The sequence below is a fragment of the Octopus sinensis genome, linkage group LG18 (genome assembly GCF_006345805.1).
Source record: "Octopus sinensis linkage group LG18, ASM634580v1, whole genome shotgun sequence".
Classification (NCBI taxonomy): domain Eukaryota; kingdom Metazoa; phylum Mollusca; class Cephalopoda; order Octopoda; family Octopodidae; genus Octopus; species Octopus sinensis.
In genome coordinates this window covers 45,695,496-45,720,109 of record NC_043014.1, presented here as the reverse complement: position 1 = coordinate 45,720,109, position 24,614 = coordinate 45,695,496, and the positions used below count along the sequence as shown (strand labels likewise).

General features: G+C 39.3%; 1 protein-coding gene across 6 annotated transcripts in view; it reads left to right on the top strand.

The window, feature by feature from the left end:
* The window catches only part of LOC115221265 (titin-like), a 429,926-nt gene that overhangs the window by 193,414 nt on the left and 211,898 nt on the right, over nucleotides 1–24,614 (top strand). For all 6 annotated transcript variants that reach the window (XM_036510967.1, XM_036510965.1, XM_036510966.1 and 3 more), the window contains exons 3-11: nucleotides 1,893–2,177; nucleotides 3,990–4,130; nucleotides 6,453–6,593; nucleotides 11,607–11,897; nucleotides 15,014–15,106; nucleotides 16,703–16,876; nucleotides 19,469–19,672; nucleotides 20,967–21,089; nucleotides 23,595–23,876. In XM_036510967.1, coding sequence (XP_036366860.1) covers nucleotides 1,893–2,177; nucleotides 3,990–4,130; nucleotides 6,453–6,593; nucleotides 11,607–11,897; nucleotides 15,014–15,106; nucleotides 16,703–16,876; nucleotides 19,469–19,672; nucleotides 20,967–21,089; nucleotides 23,595–23,876 — 1,734 coding nt within the window. The remainder of the gene's footprint in view (nucleotides 1–1,892; nucleotides 2,178–3,989; nucleotides 4,131–6,452; nucleotides 6,594–11,606; nucleotides 11,898–15,013; nucleotides 15,107–16,702; nucleotides 16,877–19,468; nucleotides 19,673–20,966; nucleotides 21,090–23,594; nucleotides 23,877–24,614) is intronic.

Genomic DNA, 24,614 nt, shown 5'->3' with positions numbered 1-24,614 from the left:
CCGCTCTGGTTGACTTTGCTTTTCTTCCTTTCGGGTTTGATAAAATAAGTTTTCAATTTGAGCACCGGGGTCGATGCAATCGGCTCGCCTACTCTCCCAGAATTTTTGGCCTATAGTAGAAAAAAAAATATTCTCAAGCACATAGTTGCGGGTCCAGTCTTAGATTAGGCACCTTAGATTAGGGTCTTCTACTATAACCCTGGACTGACTAAAACTTGAGTGAATTTGGAAAACGGAAACAGAAAAGAAACGTTGTGTGTGTGTGTGTGTTATAGGCTCAGGAGTAGCTGTGTGGTAAGAAGCTTGCTTCCCAACCATATTGTTCAGGGTTCAGTCCCACTGCGTGGCACCTTGGGCCAGAGTCTATATATATATATATCTTTATATATAAAAGTGAGGTTGTATGCTGTCTGTCTACTCCGATTTAGATTCCTAACTACTCCCACATTTTGCGGTGCAGTTTAACCAAAAGCGGGTATCTTATAGTCGTGATTCATATCGAGCCCTTCTGGGTATTAGCGCGCGTCTATGATGAGTCTACGATTTTTAAAAAAAATTACCATCAATTTTTCCCATTTTTAATGCATTTTTGACATATATAAGGGAAGTAACTCTCTAAAAATTTATTATTAAATCTCAGAACGTAAAAAGCTACTGTAACACCCCCCCCCTTTGTGGTTAGCCATATTGAGATGGCTATTATACTTTACATCTCTAAAAATGCTTATATAGTTATTTCCCTTACAAGCCTGAGCAACGCCGGGCGATACTGCTAGTATATATATATATATATATATATAATGATGGGCTTCTTCCATCAACCAAACCCACTCACAAGGCTTTGGTCAGCCCGAGGCTATAGTAGAAGACACTTGCCCTATGTACTGCACTGTGGGACTGAACCCAGAATCATGTTGTTAGGAAGCAAGTTTCTTACCACACAACCATGCCTGTGCAAACTCAAGTAACACTGGTACACGCACACATATGCTCTCTCTCTCTCACTCTCACTCTCTCTCTCACTCTCTCTCTCACTCTCACTCACTCACTCACACCCCACTCCTCACTCACTCCCTCACTCACTCATCACTCCTCACTCACTCACTCCTCACTCACTCACTCACTCCTCACTCACTCACTCACTCACTCACTCACTCACTCCTCACTCACTCACTCACTCACTCACTCACTCACTCACTCACTCACTCACTCACTCACTCACTCACTCACTCACTCACTCACTCACTCACTCACTCACTCACTCACTCACTCACTCCCTCACTCCTCACTCCCTCACTCACTCCTCACTCACTCAATCACTCACTCACTCAATCACTCACTCACTTACTCACATTTCAAAATAGGAGACAGGCACAAGATATAGCAGTGGGGAGGTCTAGATTCTAACAATGCTTTATACTTTCCAGCTTCATGCTAGACACAAGTGTGACTGTGCAGTTGGGAAGCCTGTAGTCCTGTGTTCAATCCCATTATGTGGCACGCCAAGCAGGTGTCTCCTACTGCAGCCCTGGATGGGCCAGTGCCTTGTGAGTGGATTTTGTGACTCTGACTGAAGGAGGCCCCTCGTGACTCTGACTGAAAGAGGAACCACATGGTTCCAGGTTCAGTCTCACTGCATGACACCTTGTGTGAGTGTCATCTACTGGGCCAAGCAAATCCTGATGAGTGGATCTTGTCCGCAGAAAGCCTATCGTGTATATAGGTTACATGTGTGTGTGTTTGTATGTATGTAAAAGATATCTGTTTGTGTTTGTCCCCCCCCCCCCGTCACTTCTTGACAACCAATGACAGATAGATAGATAGATATTATGTGTGTATGTGTCCATGGTTTTATGATTTTATAATTGGCGTTTGTTCTATTTTTGCTTCAGTACCACCCGGGGTGCCAGTCATCGACGGCAGCCGAATATACAAAGAAGGGGAACGTACAGATCTGACCTGTACTTCAACTGGCGGCAAGCCTCCACCTCAGCTTTACTGGACCTCAAACAACAAAAACTACTCTGATAAAGTAACCCAGAATGGTGATAAGTCTTCAATTGTGCTGAACATCGAAGTGAATCGGACGTTAAATGGGCAACAGATTTCTTGCTTTGCAGAGAATTCCGTAAACAAGAACAATCCATCAGAGACGAAGGCGACCCTCAATGTACAATGTAAGTGTTTCATTGGTTTTCCTCTTTTCTTTTATGTGCTACCATTTGGTGGTGGTGGTGATGGGGGCGAGAATTTAGTAAAATATCTAGGATCTTTTCCGTTTGAACGGCAGTTTTTAACAATTTCTAGGTAACTAAAAAATTTTAAACTTCGTATACTGGTATACAGTTTTTTTCTAGCAGTGTCATATGAAATTGTCACTCATAATTATGACCCTAGTATCGATCTATTGCATTTCAATCTATTTTAGATACACGGTTAGTTAGGGTTAGGGGTGGGGGAAGGGTATCTTTTCTTCTTCACAAATGTAAATAAACCCAATCTGTTTCTTAAACGAGGGACATATTCATATGGCACAGAATGTTTTTCGCCTCAATAAACGGTCATTGATTGGTTGAAATTGCCGAAATGCAAGAAATTAAAGACGAAATATCTTACAAACCATAGAATTTTCTCAATAAAGCCAAGAGAAAAAGATGTTTTATAAACACATTCTACCAGTATACGAAGTTTAAAATTTTTTAGTTACCTAGAAATTATGTTAAAAACTGCTGTTCAAACCGAAAAGATCCAATATCTGTGTATTTTATCATGGCTTGCTTAGTCAAGCATGACATGGGGATTTCACAACTAGGTCAGTTTTTCTCAACCATTTTGTTACCTCTGGATCTCCTTGTTTCCTATTTTACTCTTGTAGAGCCCCGCCACCACCACCATTGCCATTTCATATCTTTAAAAAATCCTGTTGTATTTTTGTAATCAAATATTATGAGGGATTGTACAAAATGCTGTTAAAATATTTTGCACATTGTTGTAGAAATATCACCAATTTATGCCAAATTTTAACAAAATCTTATATGGACCTGCAAGGGTCATTTGGACCCCAGATGAGAACTACTGAGCTAGTTGAACCAGTGTAAAGCTTCTGTTCAGTTACGAAACCTACTAGATGTAGCAGCCAGATTATCCCTCAAATAAGATCTTATGGCTTAAAAACAGAAAGGATGCATTAGATAATGCAATCCTAGACACTCCCTATGAAAAGAAAAAATATGACAAGACAGGGTAGGTAAAGGTAAGGCTTGGTTCTTGAGTATTGCCGACTCTAAAAGGACAGGTTTCCTGGGTTTCCATGGCATATGTATTCCCCACCTGGATATGACACTGGTCCAGCACAGGATTACTCACTTTTGCCAGCTGAGTGGACTGGAGCAACGTGAAATGAAGTGTTTAGCTCAAGAACACAACACGTCAACCAGTCCAGGAACCGAAACCACAATCTTACAATCATGAGTCTATCACCCTAACCACTAAGCCATGCACCTCCACACCTTTTGTAACTTTAGTCTTTTATAACTTTAGTCTTTTATGACATTAGTCTTTTATGATGTTAGTCTTTTATGACTTCAGTCTTTTATGACTTCAGTCTTTTATGACTTCAGTCTTTTGTGACTTCAGTCTTTTGTGACTTCAGTCTTTTGTGACTTCAGTCTTTTGTAACTTCAGTCTTTTGTAACTTCAGTCTTTTGTAACTTCAGTCTTTTAGAACTTTAGTCTTTTAGAACTTCAGTCTTTTAGAACTTCAGTCTTTTAGGACTTCAGTCTTTTAGGACTTTAGTCTTTTAGAACTTCAGTCTTTTAGGACTTCAGTCTTTTAGGACTTCAGTCTTTTAGGACTTTAGTCTTTTAGGACTTCAGTCTTTTAGGACTTTAGTCTTTTAGAACTTTAGTCTTTTATTTTTTTATAAAATCTTTTGATTGTTACATGTATATAAATTTGTCTTTCATTTATGATTTTTTTTTCCTGACAGATGCACCATCAGTTAAAGTAACCCCTGATTACAATCCATATAAAGTTATTGAGGGTACTTCTGTCACATTGACGTGCCATATAGATGCTAATCCAAAAGCAACGGAGGCACATTTGTGGAAAGGATCAACTCAACTTCGAAGTAAGTTGCATTATTTTACATTGTTCTTATGATGTATAAGGAAACATTGATGCTCTTTTTCAGTCAAGACCTTACCAGTTTCTTCAAGGACCACCTTAATAATAATGATAATGATAATAATAATAATAATAATAATATAAAGTATAAAAGCCATCTCAATATGGCTAACCACAAAGGGGGGGGGGTGTTACTGTAGCTTTTTAGCTCCAGGAGGTCATCGTCTCCAGCTGGCTTTAGACACACTTTCTGTGCCCACAGAAAGTGTGTCTAAAGCCAGCTGGAGACGATGATCTCCTGGGGCTAAAAAGCTACAGTAACACCCCCCCCCCCTTTGTGGTTAGCCATATTGAGATGGCTTTTATACTTTACATTGTCGAGCGATTACTGTTTACATCTCGTTCTGAGATTTAATAATAATAATAATGATGATAATGATAATAACGATAATAATGAAATTATTGTATACAGTGCTTAGGTGCACCACAGCTTGTTAAGAGTGCATATAAAGCAATGAACCTCCTGGAGAACTATCAAAATCATTGGATTCAGTTTGTTTGACTATACACTTCAAGGCGATTTTCCAGTATGGCTGCAGTCCAGTGAGTGAAACAAGTAAAAGATGATCGTTATTGCCCTTGTGGCAGACAAAGAAATGATTATCACAACTAATATACCCCACCCCCATCTCCTGATATCCCTTACTCTTTACTCTTTTACTTGTTTCAGTCATTTGACTGCGGCCATGCTGGAGCACCACCTTTAGTCGAGCAAATCGACCCCAAGAAGCCCAGTACTTATTCTATCAGTCTCTTTTGCCAAACCGCTAAGTTATGGGGACATAAACACACCAGCATCGGTTGTCAAGCGATGTTGGAGGGACAAACACAGACACACAAACTCACATACACATATATATATATACATATATACGACGGGCTTCTTTCAGTTTCCATCTACCAAATCCACTCACAAGGCTTTGGTCGGCCCGATGCTATAGTAGAAGACATTTGCCCAAGGTGCCACGCAGTAGGACTGAACCCAGAACCATGTGGTTGGTTAGCAAGCTACTTACCACATAAAAAAAAATTTTTAAACCATCATCATATAGATGCAGACATGGCTGTGTGGTAAGAAGTTTGTTTCCAAACCACGTGGTTCCAGGTTCAGTCTCACCGCATGGCACTTTGGTGTGTTCAAGTATCTTCTGTTATGGCCTCCGGCTGACCAAAGTCTTCTGAGTGAATATGGTAGATGGAAACTGAAAGAAGCCTGTTGTTTGAGTGTGTGTGTGTGTGTGTGCATGTATATATGTCTGCCCCTCCTCATCCCCCATCACTGCTTGACAATGGGTGTTGGTTTGTTTACATCCCTGTAACTTAGCAGTTCAGCAAAAGTGTCTGATAGAATAAGTACTAGGCTTTAAAAAAAATCAGTCCTGGTGTCAATTCGTATGGCTAAAACCCCTGAAGGCAGTGCTCCTGCATGGCCACAGTCTGTAGAAACCATGCCAAATCAGAGTCTGGTGCAGCTCTCTGGCTCTGGTCATACTGTCCAGCTTGGACAACAGATGTTAAATGATGATGAAAAGCCCCTTTCGAGTGCTGGCTCTTGCAGAGGCAATGACAGAGACCTTTGTCATTATGTCATGCTTGAGAAGATCCATCAAGCCAAGTAAAATCGCAGTCGTGACAGATACTGTTGTCACGCAAATGGCACCTGTGCTGGTGGCATGTAAAAGCACCCATTACACTCTAGGAGTGGTTGGCATTAGGAAGGGCATCTAGCTGTAGAAACCATACCAGATTTACTCTTTATTCTTTTACTCTTTTACTTGTTTCAGTCATTTGACTGCGGCCATGCTGGAGCACCGCCTTTAATCGAGCAACTTGACCCCGGGACTTATTCTTTTGTAAGCCCAGTACTTATTCTATCGGTCTCTTTTGCCGAACCGCTAAGTAACGGGGACATAAACACACCAGCATCGGTTGTCAAGCAATACTAGGGGGACAACACAGACACACACACATACACACACACACATATATATATATATATATATATATATATATATATATATATATATATATATATACATACATATATACATACGATGGGCTTCTTTCAGTTTCTGTCTACCATATCCACTCACAAGGCTTTGGTCTGCCCGAGGCTATAGCAGAAGACACTTGCCCAAGGTGCCACGCAGTGGGACTGAACCCGGAACCATGTGGTTGGTAAACCTTCTTTTTCCTAAGGGTAAATTATCTTGATATTTTAATTACTACAGGTTCTTTTCTCTCTTCTCTTCATTATTTGCTTTAGGTGCAGCCAACAGTGAATTAAAAGCTGGAAAGTTCTCCTTTAGGATTACTGCTGTAGATAAGGGTATGCATGGCTCCTACAGATGTGAAGCAGTCAATGCTGTAGCAACCGGCAAAGCATTTTTGTCTCTTGATGTTTTATGTAAGTTAACCATTTAACCCTTTCATTACTGTATTTATTTTGAGATGCTCTGTGTTTCTTTCAATTACTTTAAATATAACAAAGAATTTAGTAAAATAACTTAGTTATCATTCAGCTAGTATTAGGAACGTAAATTGTGACTTAGATTTGGTGGAAGATTTTAATTCAAAACTTATGAAAACAAGACATTTGTACTACAGAGCCAGAAGTGGTTTCAGCTGGGTTGGTATTAAAAGGGTTAAGAATTGTTTCTCTATTATATTTTTTAACCCTTTCATTACTGTATTTATTTTGAGATGCTCTGTGTTTTCAATTACTTAAATATAACAAAGAATTTAGTAAAATAACTTAGTTATCATTCAGCTAGTGTTAGGAACATAAATTGTGACTTAGATTTGGTGGAAGATTTTAATTCAAAACTTATGAAACAAACATTTGTACTACAGAGCCAGAAGTGGTTTCAGCTGGGTTGGTATTAAAAGGGTTAAGAATTGTTTCTCTATTATATATTTTAACCCTTTCATTACTGTATTTATTTTGAGATGCTCTGTGTTTCTTTCAATTACTTTAAATATAACAAAGAATTTAGTAAAATAACTTAGTTATCATTCAGCTAGTGTTAGGAACATAAATTGTGACTTAGATTTGGTGGAAGATTTTAATTCAAAACTTATGAAAACAAGACATTTGTACTACAGAGCCAGAAGTGGTTTCAGCTGGGTTGGTATTAAAAGGGTTAAGAATTGTTTCTCTATTATATATTTTAACCCTTTCATTACTGTATTTATTTTGAGATGCTCTGTGTTTCTTTCAATTACTTTAAATATAACAAAGAATTTAGTAAAATAACTTAGTTATCATTAAGTTAGTGTTAGGGAACATAAATTGTGACTAAGGTTTGGTGGAAGATTTGAATTCAAAACTTATGAAAACAAGACATTTGTACTACAGAACCAGAGGTGGTTTCAGCTGGGTTGGTATCAAAAGGGTTAGGAATTGTGTCTCTGTTATATATTTTAACCCTTTCATTACTGTATTTATTTTGAGATGCTCTGTGTTTCTTTCAATTACTTTTAAATATAACAAAGAATTTAGTAAAATAACTTAGTTATCATTCAGCTAGTGTTAGGAACATAAATTGTGACTTAGATTTGGTGGAAGATTTTAATTCAAAACTTATGAAAACAAGACATTTGTACTACAGAGCCAGAAGTGGTTTCAGCTGGGTTGGTATTAAAAGGGTTAAGAATTGTTTCTCTATTATATATTTTAACCCTTTCATTACTGTATTTATTTTGAGATGCTCTGTGTTTCTTTCAATTACTTTAAATATAACAAAGAATTTAGTAAAATAACTTAGTTATCATTAAGCTAGTGTTAGGAACATAAATTGTGACTTAGATTTGGTGGAAGATTTTAATTCAAAACTTATGAACAAGACATTTGTACTACAGAGCCAGAAGTGGTTTCAGCTGGGTTGGTATTAAAAGGGTTAAGAATTGTTTTCTATTATATATTTTAACCCTTTCATTACTGTATTTATTTTGAGATGCTCTGTGTTTCTTTCAATTACTTTTAATATAACAAAGAATTTAGTAAAATAACTTAGTTATCATTAAGCTAGTGTTAGAACATAAATTGTGACTAAGGTTTGGTGGAAGATTTTAATTCAAAACTTATGAAAACAAGACATTTGTACTACAGAGCCAGAAGTGGTTTCAGCTGGGTTGGTATTAAAAGGGTTAAGAATTGTTTCTCTATTATATATTTTAACCCTTTCATTACTGTATTTATTTTGAGATGCTCTGTGTTTCTTTCAATTACTTTAAATATAACAAAGAATTTAGTAAAATAACTTAGTCACAATTTATGTTCCTAACACTAGCTTAATGATAACTAAGGTTTGGTGGAAGATTTTAATTCAAAACTTATGAAAACAAGACATTTATACTCAGAGCCAGAGCCGGTTTCAGCGGGGTTGGTCACGAAAGGGTTAACATTCAGATTACTCTGTCAAGTATAAAAGGCAATGTATTTATGTTGCTTTTAATTGTTCATGGATTATTTTCTAGCTTTGGGGGATTTCAATGATGTGATTGTTTACTTTCAGAATGACTAGAATGACATTGTAGGTTAGGTGCAAGAGGTCAGATCCGGCTGGCTTGAACGTAACACAGGTGGAATATTTGAGCCAAACATGACCAGTTTAAATGCGAAAGGATCATACCACTTGCTGATATGCCCGTGAGGATTTGCTACCTTCAAACCATGACAGGATCGACCTTGAATTTCACCTTCCTTGTGGGTGGTGGGGAGATGGGCAATAAAGAAGAGTGACCAAAGGGCGAATCTACCAGGCCGTCGTTCGTACTATCCTCCTCTATGGTTGCGAAGCATGGCCTATGAGGGTAGCCGATCAGTGAAGGCTGGAGGTGTTTGACAATGACTGTCTCCGCCGCATTCTTTGCTGCCGACGCATTGATTGGGTTCCTACAGCCAGTCTTCGTCATCGCCTGAGTCTCCGGCCCCTCCCTACGATGCTTCTACAGCGGCGCTTAATGTGGTTCGGTCATGCAGCCCAGCATCCAGAGGGTGAGCTGGTTCACAATGTCCTCCTCCCCCCACTTCCAATTCCCAACTGGTGCAAACGCACGGACAAGCAGCTGAAGTCCTGGACAACGACAATAGAGGAGGACCTCTCTGAACTCTCAGGTTTGCAGGTGGTCGGCCTGCGCAGATGGAACCGCGAATGGCTCGCTATCTCCAGTGACCTCGCACAGGACCGTCGAGCGTGGGCCGCCATGGTTCGTGATACCGTTAGGATCAAAGAAGAAGCTGGCTCAACCCACCCAGGGTGAACGCCACCACAAGTATAAGTACAAGTAAAGGCAATAAAATAAAGTACCAATCAAATCCTAGCTTCAATGAGATATCAGTGCTTGGCCTTTTGCCTCTATCTTATAAAGTATAAGGAAATTAGCATATTTATTAAATGTCTAAAGCCCCAGGTTCGGCCTCATTGCATTGCACCTCGAGAAAATGTCTTCTACTATAGCCATCAGCTGACCAAAGCCCTGTGAGTGGATTTGGTAGATGGAAACAGAAAGAAGCTTGTCATAGATGTGTGTGTGTATTTGCATTTGTCCCCCACCACTGCTTGACACCTGGTGTTAGTGTGTTTATGTCCCCATAGCTTAATGGTTTGGCAAAAGAGACCAATAGAATAAGTGCCAGGCCTAAAAATGAGAAACAAGCCTTTGACTAAAACCCCAGCATGGCCACAGTCAAATGACTGAAACAAATAAAAGATCCTTTGCATACAAAGCTCACCTCCTCCTCCTCCTCCATATACATACATGCACTACAGAGCAGGACAGCTAGTGTGCAACCACCAAATCCCTGATGCGCTTTTCCTGAACAGGAGATCTTTGCCTTGAAAGTGTAAACCATTGACTTTCCTATTTCTTATAATTTGCTTTGTTTTCACTTCTCAGAAGCAATATAAAACATGCCAGTTGCCCTGGGCTGTACAACAGAAACTGTTGTTACCGACATAAATTGTACTAAACTTCATTGTTTAAGCCCTTACCCGGCAAAGACGAGTTAACTTGTCTTTTTCACAGTGTGACCAGTAAACTCACCCAAAACATATAATTTCAAAAACAGCCACAGATAAGTTTATATGTTGATTTTCGGCTTTTAAAAAAAATATTTTTTTTACAAATTACACCCTGATGTCGAGCTCAGGAAAATAGATATAAAAAAATATTTTTGAGAAGACCTGCTAAAAAAAAAAGAGTAAAATAAATGTGTAATTCCCCTTTACTTTTGATGATAAAAGACCCCCTTCGGTCATGAATGACCATGGGATTGCACCTAGAAAGTTACCCTCCTAGACACAAGTCCGGGCAAGGTTGTTTATGGAAGACCAGCAGTCGCCCATGCATACCAGCCTCCCCTCTCCACGCCACCAGTGTTATCCAAGAGAAAGACAAAGGTCGATACAGCTTGGCACCAGTGACGTCACAACTCATTTCTACAGCTGAGTGAACTGGAGCAACGTGAAATAAAGTGCTTTGCTCAAGAACACAACACGCAGCAAGGTCCGGGATTCGAGCTCACAACCTCACGATCGTAAGCTCGATGCTCTAACCTCTGAGCGGGGGAAAAAAGGCAATAAATAAAAAATTTTTACCAGTGAGTGTGTTACATTATAAGGCACAAAAAGAAAATGACTCTCCCCAGACACAACAGAATATGCTTCAACACACGAACTCACATAAGGAATCTTGCAAACCAAATCCAAAAACGAAAAATAAAAAATATTTTATCCTTTCAGGGTCCGTGAAAGAAGTACTAGTTGAGCGCTGGGTTTGAGATAATCAATTAGCCTTCTCCTTCTCTACAAAAAACCAGGCCTTTTGCTTACAATAGAGAGAATTATTATCATTGTTAAGCTAAACCTGGTGGTACAGCAAGTAGAAATAATTTTATGGCATAATAGGTAGATTTAATCTAGGTTGATGCATAATGACTATCATTTAATTTGGGTTGAATTTAACCTAGATTGGTGGTATAGTGACTAGAATTTCAGCCTTACTGTTATTTTCCACAACATAGCTTAACATAGAGGAATCAGCATCATCATCGTTTAATGTCCATTTTCCCTGCTAGCATGGGTTGGACGGTTCGGCCGGGGATCTGGGAAGCCAGAAGGCTGCACCAGGCTCCAGTCTGATCTGGCAGTGTTTCTACAGCTGGATGCCCTTCCTAATGCCAACCACTCCGTGAGTGCAGTGGGTGCTTTTTACGCGCCACCGGCACAGGTACCAGGCGAGGCTGGCAGTGGCCACGATCGGATTGGTGCTTTTTACGTGCCACCGGCACGGGAGCTGGAATAATTAGACAATTACATGTAGATTTGTGTTTGTGTCTGTTTGTATGTGTGTATTGTAGTGCTTCAAAATTCTGTTAAAATTCATTTGCTTCTGTTTTCTCTTTTTTATTCTCCAGATAAACCGAAACTCACAGTAGTGCCGAAAGTTGTGGTCAACATCACCGACCCAGTGCAGTTCGAATGCCGTGCAGATGCAAACCCAATGCCAAACGTCTTACGCTGGACCCCGTCTGTTGGAGTAGAAACTACTAGACCTTCCAATATACTCACCAGATTGACCAGCAGCAGTGCCAGCAGACTGATTGCCAGGGAATATACATGTGAAAGTACAAACTCATTGATACCTTCTTTAGGAGATGCAGTCCTCAATGCAAATTCCAGTGCAGTTACAACTCTGTATGTGCGATGTGAGTAATATTAAATTGTTGTGGTTGTTGCTGTTGAGATCCTATGAATCCAAATAACACACTTGTACAAGAATAGTCTCTCTCTCACACACACACACATATTTTTCCATACAGGCAGTTATTTGGTTATACAATCATACAAGTGCACACTCATGCATGTACACACTTTCGTGCAGATTTTCATACAGCTATGAGCAGTCCTGCATGTAATCATCATCATTTAACGTCCGCTTTCCATGCTAGCATGGGATGGACAATTTGGCTGAGGACTGGCGAACCACATGGCTGAACCAGGTTCCAGTCTGATCTGGCAGAGTTTCTACAGCTGGATGCCCTTCCCAACGCCAACCACTCCACGAGTGTAGTGGGTGCTTTTACGAGCCACTGGCACGAGGGCCAGTCTGGCGGTACTGGCAACGGCCACGCTCGAAATGGTGTTTTTTACGTGCCACCTGCACAGGAGTCAGTCCAGCGGCACTGGCAACAACCTCGCTCAAATGTTTTGTTCACGTGCCACCGGTATAAGTGCCAGTAAGGCGACACTGGTAATGATCACGCTCAAGTGCCACTGGCACAGAAGCCAGACAGCTGCTCTGGCAGTGATCCCGCTCGGATGGAGCTGATAGCGCTCCACTGGTACAGGTGCCAGTCATCGAATTTGGTTCAATTTCGATTTCACTCGCCCCAACAGGTCTTTGCAAGCGTTCAGAAATACATTAATGAATCCCCACACACACACACACACACACACACGCATTGCAATACAACTGTTCACAGACTTATACATATAAGCATTACAAAGATATATTAGGTTGGTGCATAATTATTGCAGCTATTTTTTTTTTTTTTATTTTTTGAAATTTTATTCAACAAAAAATTTTAAGAAAATGCCAATTTAACCAAAACACCAATTTAAACAAAATGCCAAGCAGAAATAGAAGTAGATGGTGAATACGCTCTGGAATAATCATTTAAAGATGGTTTTTCATCATCATCATCATCATTGTTTAACATCTGCTTTCCATGCTAGCATGGGTTGGATGGTTCAACTGGGGTCTGGGAAGCCAGAAGGCTGCACCAGGCCCAGTCTGATCTGGCAATGTTTCTACGGCTGGATGCCCTTCCTAACGCCAACCACTCCATGAGTGTAGTGGGTGCTTTTTACGTGCCACCAGCACAGGTGCCAGACTCGTCTGGCAAACGGCCACGATCGGATGGTGCTTTTTACGTGCCACCGGCACGGGGGCCAGGCGAGGCTGGCAACGGCCATGATCGGATGGTGCTTTTTATGTGCCACCGGCACGGGGGCCAGGCGAGGCTGGCAACTGCCACGAACGGATGGTGCTTTTTACGTGCCACCAGCACGGGGGCCAGGCGAGGCTGGCAACAGCCACGAACGGATGGTGCTTTTTACGTGCCACCGGCACGGGGGCCAGGCGAGGCTGGCAACTGCCACGAACGGATGGTGCTTTTTACGTGCCACCAGCACGGGGGCCAGGCGAGGCTGGCAACTGCCACGAACGGATGGTGCTTTTTACGTGCCACCAGCACGGGGGCCAGGCGAGGCTGGCAACTGCCACGAACGGATGGTGCTTTTTACGTGCCACCAGCACGGGGGGCCAGGCGAGGCTGGCAACTGCCACGAACGGATGGTGCTTTTTACGTGCCATCAGCACGGCTGAATAAAATTTGTTGGGAAAAAAAAAAGTCGCAGTAATTATGCACCACCCTAATACATTACAAAGCATTGCAATGACAGTTTTACCATTACATGTATAAGACAGCAGACACACACACACACACCACACACACACACACAACACACACACACACACACACTCTCTCTCTCTCTCTCTCTCTCCTCTCTCTCTCTCTCTCTCTCTCTCTCTCTATCTCTCTTTCTCACAAACACACAATCTCGCTCTTTCTCTCCCCCTACATACATACACACGCACGCACGCAAACACATAATTTCCCTCCGCTCCCAGCTATAATGGACTTCTTCCAGTTTCTGTTTATCCCAATGGTCAGTGTGTTGCCCTCGCAATCTTGAGATGCTGGGTTCAATCCCTAAACTGGGCACTGCGATTTTTGTTCTTGAGCAAAACACTACATTCCACGTTGCTCTAGTGCTGTTTGGGGGACCAGCATGTTGAAGAATAGACCCAACGTTTCCTCTGTTTGGCATAAAAAGCAACTAAAAGAGGTTGAGGTAGGGTTTGCACTCTGACCTCATAAAAGTCTCTTCCACCAGCAACAATCAAATCCATGGGCTGGAAGGTTGTCGCACGGGTAGTGCAAAGGTGTCGTCCACCAGAAGTAGTAGGGAGTCATCAACTAATAGTGAATGCAATGATGTTCTGTTACGGCACATGGCCCCATACTCCTACTACTAAATATAATCACAAGGCTTTGGTCAGCCTTGGGCTATAGTAGAAGACATTGACCCAGGGTGCTGCAAAGTGGAACTGAACCCAAGACAACATCAGCACCAAGTTTCCTCATCAAAAAAGAAGTGAAGTGGAACCAGTACATATATCTAATTGGCACGATGACCGTCCCAAGGTACAACAAAATTTCTAAAAGTAATTACACAATAATAATAGTGATTTAAAAGGGCAGCTTGGGAGGCGGGGATTAAGTCATTACATCGACTCTAGTGTTTCTCTGGTACTTAATTTATCAACCCTGAAAGGATGAAAGGCAAAGTCAACCTCAGCGGAATATGAACTCAAAGCATAGCGATGGGTAAAATATCACTAAGCATTCCATTCAGCATGCTAACAATTCTGCCTACTCTCTGCCTTCACAACAATAATAATATATTTCTTTATTGCCCACAAGGGGCTAAACATAGAGGGAACAAACAAGGGCAGACAAAGAAATTAAGTCGACTACATCGACCCCAGTGCGAAACTGGTACTTTTATTTATTGACCCTGAAAGGATGAAAGGCAAAGTCTACCTCGGCGGAATTTGAACTCAGAACGTAACGACAGACGAAATACCGCTAAGCATTTCGCCCGGCGCGCTAACGTGTCTGCCAGCTCGCCGCCTTAATAATAATAATAATAATAATTATGTGTATAATATTTTCTCTTAATATTTGCTTTTCAGATTCACCAGGCAATGTAGAAGTTACTTCAAATAGCATACCCATAAAAGGAGCAGAACCAATTTCTCTGACGTGCAAAGTGGACCCTAATAATTGTGAGTCTCCTAGAATATGTTGTTTGTATTGAATTTGGGGGTCTGTTGTTTCAGTTTTGTTTCTCTTGTATTCTTTTACTGGTTAGAGTCATTGGACTGTGACCATCTTGAAGGATGACCGAGTGTTAAAGCAGTCACTCGACAACTCAAATGTGGGCGTAATATACCTGGACTTTGCAAAAGCTTTTGATTAAGTTGATAATCGTATGATATGCCACAAACTGCATGATTTTGGCATAGCTGGAAAACTTGGAAGAGTGGTTACATGACTTTCTGAAAGATAGAAGTCAGGCAGTAGTGGCCAGTGGAGCCACCTCAAAGGAAACACAAATAGCGAGCGATGTTCCACAGGGGACCTCTGCTTTTCGTAGTGACCTTCTCAGATTTTGCCCTCAGCTGCCCGGGCAGCCACCCTTGCTAGCTATGTAGACGATAGGAAAGTCTTGCAGAAAATACAAAACCCTAGCGATGTTGCATGCTTTCAGCAGGATTTGGATGCAATTTACAGATGGGCTGAGGGCAATAATGTGCAGTTTAATGCTGGAAAATACCAATCCCTGCACTACCAGAACCCATTTTGGTTCAGCCACTGTGAAGAACGTTTTTTTTATTATTGTACAGAATCCACTTTACATCGCAAGTTACAATACAGTTAAGAACTGGATCAGTCTGGTTATAGACTGGTTATGGAGAAGAAGCAAAGTGCAAGTTTCATATCTGTACATTTTCTGATTTCCATTCAAATTGTGTGGTACCCATTTGTCAAACATATATATGTATGTGTTTGTATATATGTGTGTGTGTTTAATATTTAGCTGCTAAATAGTAATTAAGATGTACATATTTTAAGTTCTACTTCTTAGGTTTGCATCAACATAGCTATATATATATATATTTATTTATTTGTGTGTCTGTATTTGTCCCCCAACATTACTTGACAACCGATGCTGGTGTGTTTATGTCTCCGTAACTTAGCGGTTCGGCAAAAGAGACTGAGAGAATAAGTACTAGGTGTACAAAGAATAATTCCTGGGGTCAATGTCTTCGACTGAAGGCGGTGTTCCAGCATGGCCACAGTCAAATGACTGAAACAAGTAGAAGAGTATATATATATATATGTTGTAATACTTACATATACTAATCTTTAACAAAAATAGTGTTAAAAGTAACTGAGATGTTTCATGTTGCTAAGCCTTCATTGGACTAACTTCAGAGCCACGTATTTATTTTATTGATGACTTTTGTTGAACTACTAAGTTGTCAAGCAGTGATGGATGGCAAACACAGACACAAAGGCGCAGATGTGTACCCCCAGACACAGGCACCGTGTGTGCGTGTGCACACTCACATATAAAGGACAGACTTCTTTCATTTTCTGTCTACCAAACCCACTCAAAAATCTCGTCCTGGTGCGATGACAGTTGCCCAAAGTGCCACTCAATGAAACTGAACTCAGAACCATGTGTTTGGCAAGCAGACTTGTTTTTTTAAGGGCTCTGCCCCAGTGTGTTGCAGTTTAATAGACTGAAGCCACCAATAAAAAGAAAGAAGGCTAAGATTTTTTTCTTTTTTTTTTTTTTCCCCCTCCCGTTTTAGCTGGTTACCCATTGCCGACGTATGCCTGGAAAAGAGAAGGTCAGTCGATTGGAAACAGCTCCTCAACGCTCACTATTGACAAACCCCGCCTTCGAGACAGTGGTCGGTATACTTGCATGGCTCAGAACCAGATGGGGAGCAGCAACCAGGGCGCTATAGTCGTAAACGTCAAAGGTACGTAACTCTTTAAACGGTTTAAAACTAACAAGGGAAATAACTCTTATGCCCGACTACGTACACACACACACATAGTACATAAGCTTCGCACTCTACATTCGCGCGCATATACACACACACACGCTAAATACATACGCAATTTTAAAAAATTTGGTTTTACACCTTGTATGCTGTTTAAAGACTTGGGATCTTTTGCTTTTGAACGGCAGACAATTTCTAGTTAACTAAACACTTTAAAACTTCGTATACTAGTAGAATGTGTCAAAATAAAACATTTTTTTTCTTTTGGCTTTCTTGAGAAAATTGTAATTTGTTTGTTTTAATGTAGTTTAATTTTTCGAATTTTAACCAATCCTATGCTCTCTTTTGAGCTAAAATCATTTGCTGCGTCTAAAACTGAGACAACATCCTGTAACTAACCCTCAACCTAACCCTAACTTTTTTTTCTTAATTGTTAAATTAATTTAATTGTTACACGTGTAAAAAAAACCGAAAGCAATGGAAAATAAAACAATTAACAAACAAAATAATTCTATAATTTTGTATGTTAATTGTTTAAATTATTTTCCATTGCTTTCGGTTTTTTTACACGTGTAACAATTAAATTAATTTAACAATTAAGAAAAAAAAATTAGGGTTAGAGTTAGGTTGAGGGTTAGTTACAGGATGTTGTCTCAGTTTTAGACGCAGCAAATGATTTTAGTTGAATGGAGGAAATCAATTGGTTAAAATTGCCAAAATGCTCGGATTTTCAGATGAAATATCTTACAAACTATAGAATTTTCTCAATAAAACCAATAGAAAATGATGTTTTATAAACACCTTCTACTTTTCGTTATTATTGATCAACTCCTTAACCAATCATTGATTAATTGTTCAATCAGTCAATCAGTTTGTCAGTCTCATTGTCTTCTTCGTGATTTCTGGACTTGAACAAAACAAAAACCAGCTGATTGACTGAGTATACTCAATAGGCCATTTAATCTAAGCAATGGTTAATTAATCATTTAAGTCTGTGGTTTTCAACCGGAGTCCATATGGCCTCTCTGTATCCATATAAGAATCTTGGGGTTCCACACAACAAAATAATAAATTGGGGATCCACAATAGCGCTTTTAGGCCCCTGAAAAAATATTATTTTAGATGTGTATCTTGGCTTCTTTGTCTAAGATTTTACTTAATTCAACCTACACGAGTTAATGTGTGTAAAATGAAATAAGAAATTTTGGAAGAAGTTTTTAAACATCAAATGGCTATGGGAGTCCACCAGAATAAAATAGTACTGTAAATCCTCGAGTATAATCCGCATTTTCCCCCCAAAAATTTAAAGGTCAAAATCCCTAGTGTGTTCTATATACGAGGTTAGAAATGAAAATTATTTTCTAAGCAATGTCCGAGTCTCTATTTGCTGTCCGGCAATGTTTATTCAGATGCATTTCGTGATGTCGGGCGCGAAAATACCTTAAGCTAAGCCTGAAAGCAATGAAGTCATAAAAGAATCATCCATAACTTGCAGTAAGCAACATTTATTAAACGTTATTACTGTTATTTCTTTATTTTCTGCAAACAAAATGCACAAAAAAGCTACACGTTTGCATTATGTGATATATACAATAATAATAAAGGATGTTACCTTATATATTTTTACAAACCAAGTATGTTATATAGACCTCCTTGACTCAAGTTAGAGAAGGGGTGCGTATTATATGCAAGGTTTAGGTTTTCAGAGGTACAGCCCCCTAAAAATCCCCTGCGTATTATCATCAAGGGCAGACTATACTCGAGGATTTACGGTAATCAAAGGGGTCCGTAGGTAAAAAAAAACAGTTGAAAACCCCTGATTTATGTTAGTCAACTAGTTAGTAAGGTGATGAAATTAAATAGTAGTAGTTTTAACTATCAGTATTTTAGTCATTTACTTAATATGCATTGATGTTTCACATGATCCATGATGGAAGGACTGGGGTGTCTGTTAATAAAAAAAAAGTACAATTCAGGGGGTGGGGTTTAGCAAAAAGGTATGCATGTCAGAACAAATGCCTTGCTGTATTTGTTCCAGCTCATTGCATTCTGAGTTCAAATCTTACTTTGGCCCATTCAGATGATAGAGCTCATCTTTCACTTGGTTTAACGCTACTACATGGTACTTTAGGTGGCGTCTTTAGCAGAGACAACTCTGTAGCAAGGGTTTGTGTTGGGTATTTGGTTTGAGGGGTCGTGGTCCATTCCTAATTTCTTCCCTCCCTACCAGTCATGGAAGCCCTGTAGTATCATGAGTGCTGCCTTCCCTCCATATAAAAGATATAGGAATATAGCTAAATGTGGTTCAAATTCCATTAGTAGATTTGTTACTGTTTCCTTCTTAAATTGGGATACTCTAATGTCTAAGACTGGTTATTTACTTATGCAATCATTTATTTTGTTACTGTATTCTCTCGGATTGGGGACTCTAATGGTTAAGATTGGTTATTGATTTATTATAATGTACTGCATTTATTTTGTCTCCATTTTCCTTGTCTCAAATTGGGAACTCTAATCTTCAATAGTAGTCATTGACTTATAATGTACTATCATTTATTTGCTTTTCAGAATATCCTGAAATCACCACTGGTCTACCCTCAAACACGATAAAAAATGAGAAGGAGCGTATCGGTCCATTAAGATGTGTAGCCTATGGTAACCCAGCGCCAACGATTACTTGGTGGAAGGACGGAGAATTGGTCTCTGGCCACAATTTCAAAGTGCAAAGCTCAAGCAACAACAACATTGTCACCAGCATGTTGTATTTTGAAAGTAAGATCTAGTTTTCTTTGATTTGTATAAAATAATGATTTTCATTTTCAACCTTTATCCGTTCATGGCACATTGCGTACAGTGTGACTATCATAAGGGCACACTTATTTTCAAAGTTTTTAATATATTATGCTTTCTTCTTTCTATTTTGTGCCAGATGATACATACGAGCCCCCTGCTCTCTCTCTCTCTCTCTCTCTCTCGCTCTCTCTCTTTCTCTCTCGCTCTCTCTCTTTCTCTCTCTCTTTCTCTCTCTCTTTCTCTCTCTCTCTCTCTCTTTCTCTCTCTCTCTCTCACTCTCTCTCAGGTGTCTTTGGTAATTGTGCCTTGCACCTGGTTGCAAATTTCCCATCCACTTACCTACCTCTCTTGACCCCAGCACTTTTTTTTTTTTGTAGATACTTATTCTCTTTTGCCAAACTGCTAAGTGGCGGAGACATAAATAAACCAACACCAGTTGTCAAATGGTGATGGGAAGTGGGGGCAAACACAAACACACACACCCACACACATAACAGGCTTCTTTCAGTTTCTATCTACCAAATCCACTCACAAAGCTTTGGTCGGCCTGTGGCTATAGTAAAAGACACTTGCCCAAGGTGCCATGCAATGGAACTGAACTTGAAACCATGTGGTGGAGAAGCAAGCTTTTTACCACACAACCATGCCTGCATAATGTAGATGTATAACCAATTTATTGAGCATGATTTTCAATAGCAAAATTTTATATGAATCCCCAAGGGCCATTTGGACTCCAGTTGAGAGCAACTGGTCTGGAAGTTAGTAATGTCTAAATAAATTCTCTTTTACTTGTTTCAGTCATTTGACTGTGGCCATGCTGGAGCACCGCCTTTAATCGAGCAACTCGACCCCGGGACTTATTCTTTGTAAGCCCAGTACTTATTCTATCAGTCTCTTTTGCCGAACCACTAAGTGACGGGGACATAAATACACCAGCATCAGTTGTCAAGCGATGTTGAATGGGACAAACACAGACACACAAACACACACGCACATATATATATATATATAGATATATACATATGTACGACGGGCTTCTTTCAGTTTCCGTCTACCAAATCCACTCACAAGGCTTTGGTTGGCCCGAGGCTATAGAAGAAGACACTTGCCCACGATGCCACACAGTGGGACTGAACCCGCAACCATGTGGTTGATAAACAAGCTATTTACCACACAGCCACTCCTGCGCCTATATTGTTTAATTTTTTTTTAATTTACAGAATACATTTTGTCATTGCTGATTTTTGTTGTTTTTTCCCCCACCTTCTTTTAGGTCCGTCACAAGATAACTCAAACCGGCTGATGCCATCTGATACTGGCAACTATTCTTGTATTGTGAAGACATCGTTGAATGATAAATTCAAAAGAGTATCCACATTTTCATTGATAATTAGATGTAAGTAAAAATTTAATCAAATTAAGATATTGATGCAATTCTTTCCATCATTTCGGTTTTGGATTTGATTTGCAAGATTCTTTATATGAGTTCGTGTGTTGAAGCATATTCTGTTGTGTCTGGGGAGAGCCATTTTCTTTTTGTGCCTTATAATGTAACACACTCACCGGTAAAATTTCCACTTATTTCATATTTTTATTCTCTTAAAATTTTCGTTGCGTCTTGCAACCTTTTCAATAGTCTTGACTCTACCATCATTATTTTGTATAACTTATAGCACATGGAACTGGGTTTATTTTTTATTTGGTGTGGGGGAGGGTTTGTTTGTTTCTTTTTGTCTCAGTGGAAGATACTTCCCCTACATTTCTATTTGCAGAATATTTTTGGTGAAATCTCTATGATTGCTTTATTTTTCATCTTGCCTTTAATTCAAAGAGGAGGTATAAGTATCAATGTCGTTCCCTGTGAAGAGGCAGAGATTCATTTTTTGGATCTTTTCGGTTTGACCGGCAGTTTTTCAAAAATAATTTCCACGTAACTAAACACTTTTAAACTTCGTATACTGGTAGAATGTGTTTATAAAACATCTTTTTCTCTTGGCTTTCTTGAGAAAATTCTATAGTTTGTAAGATATTTGTTGTTTTTTTTTCTTCAATTTCTGCAATTTCAACCAATCAATGACGTCTATTTAAGGTGAAAACATTCTGTGCTGTATGAATATGTCACTCGTTTAAGAAACAGATTGGGTTTATTTACATTTGTGAAGAAAAAAAGATACCTTTCCCCCACCCCTAACCCTAAAGCAGATTGAAATGCAATAGATCGATACTAGGGTCATAATTATGGGTGATAATTTCATATAACCGTTGGAAAAAACTGCCGTTCTAACCGAAAAGATCCCATTTTTTTAATAGATTCAGCCGCGCCTTTCGTATCTTTAAGAGACAATGAAATTATGATGTTGGTTGTGAGTCACTCTTCCTACAAAAATGAACACTGTTCCCCTTCGTTAGAATTAACCTAACGTTGTCGACATCACCATTTATTAAAGAAATAAATTAGTTTTCAGAAACAGGGGAAGTAACTATGTTTGTGAACTAGAATTGCCTCCCTTGATGACTGCCCCACTGCAGACGATAACAATAGCAAAATCTTATATGAACCTCCCCACGATCGATTTAATAGCCAACGTGACATATTTTACCAAAAGTATTATTATTTGTATGGTGCATCCTGGTATTTGGATCTTTTCGGTTTGAACAGCAGTTTTTTCTAGCGGTGTCATATGAAATTGTCACCCATAATTATGACCCCAGTATCGATCTATTGCATTTCAATCTGTTTTAGGGTTAGGGGTGGGGGGAAGGGTATCTTTTTTTTCTTCACAAATGTAAATAAACCCAATCTGTTTCTTAAACGAGGGACATATTCATACGGCACAGAATGTTTTCACCTCAATAGACGGTCATTGATTGGTTGAAATTGCAGAAATTGAAGGAAAAAAACAAACAACAAATATCTTACAAACTATAGAATTTTCTCAATAAAGCCAAGAGAAAAAAGATGTTTTATAAACACATTCTACCAGTATACGAAGTTTAAAATTTTTTAGTTACCTAGGAATTATGTTAAAAACTGCACTGGTGCTGGTGCCATGTAAAAAAGCACTGGTGTTGGTGATACATAAAAAGGTACTGCTGCTGTTGCTATGTAAAAGGCATTCAGCACACTCTGTAAAGTAGTAGGCATCAGGAAGGGCATCCAGCTGTAGAACGCAAGCCAAAAACAGACAATAGAACCTGGTGTTGTCCCTAGCCTTGTTAGCTCCTGTCAAGCCATCTAACCCACATCAGCATGGGAAACAAATGTTAAATGATGATAATGATGATGATGACAGGGCTTTGAAGCATTTTAAGGAAAGACTGAGAGATTTGTGTGAGTGTCATCATCATCATTCTCATCCTTGTTTAGCTTCCACTTTTCCATGCTTGAATGGATTCAGTGGAATTTGTTGAAGCAGACAATACATATGGAAGACTAAAAATGAAGGATACCACTTGCATACTGCTGACATTCATTTACATCTATCACATGATGTCAGGACAGAGACACAACAACAACAACAACAACAACACACACACACACACACAATGTGCTCCTTTCAGTTTTCATCTACCAAATCCACTCACAAGGCTTTGGTCAGCCCAAAATGTCTTAAGAATGATGTATAATTAAGATTTATGTAAATATATTTTTATGAGAATTAATACATTCATTTTATATTTGTATGCATTTTTTTTTTTTCTGTATTTGTGTATATTTTGTGGCTTAGAAATGGATTTCTAAGTATATAAATGCATTTACTACATGAATATACATGTTTGTATTTGCTCATTTAGATCTACATTCTTTTTTAAGAGAGTGCAAGAGTTAGTCAATCATATTAAACAAATTCTCTAATATTATACTTATTGATTATTATTATTTATTATTTCCTATTTGTAGCTTCACCTTCCATCAAAGAATTGAAGAAAATTGTTGCCATTTCTCTGAAAACCGCATCGAATGTGTCTATCGACATCGAAGCTTACCCTGAACCAAATTTTTCCTGGCTTAAAGATAACCGACCGGTTTCCATTGCTTCTGTCACAACAGAGATCAATGTCAATACATTCCGTTCTACGCTAATCTTCCCTTATGCTGTCTCTGACAACTTAGGTGTTTATCTTGTTATTGTGAATAACACCATTGGTGGCATAACAGCTATACGAGATGTCCGTAAAAGAAGTACGTAATACCATTTCTTAATTTCTATATAACTGTAATTTAACACATTGTCATTATTTCTTAAACACACTCTTACTCATTTTAACCTTTTGCATGCTGTATTTTCTCTAGAACTGTTTTCCCTGTGACTACTCTGTTACAACAAGGGAGAAAACTCATGTGGTGACACGATGCACCTACAGTGTGCTAAAGGTTAATGCCCACTCTTTCTTGATCAGATGAGTGGGATGGAATTTGTTTAAGCAGATTTTTGATTGGTAGATGCCCTTCTTGTCACAAACCCTCACCTTGTGCCAAAATTTGAAATTAGTATTATTATTATTATTAAGAAGACAGCAAGCTGGCAGAATCGTTAGCTCACTGGATGAAATGATTAGCGGTATTTAGCCTGTTGCTATATTCTGAGCTCAAGTTCTGCCAAGGTCAACTTTGCCTTTCGGAGTCAATAAAATAAGTACCAGTTGAACACTGGGGTTGATGTAATCAACTCATCACCTCCCTCAAATTGCTGCCCTTGCGACAAAATTTGTAACTTTGTGTTTTTGAGGAGGAAGCAGGCTAGCTGAATAATTAGAGCATTGGTGGGGAAAAAATGCTCTGTGGACATTTGTGGTCCTGTTCTTTACATTCCTAGTCAAATCTTACCAAAGTCAGCTTTACCTTTTGTTTCTTTGAGCTTAAAGTGAAGTACCCAGGCTAATCTTGTTCTCAATGTAATCAACCAACCCTTTCACTGCA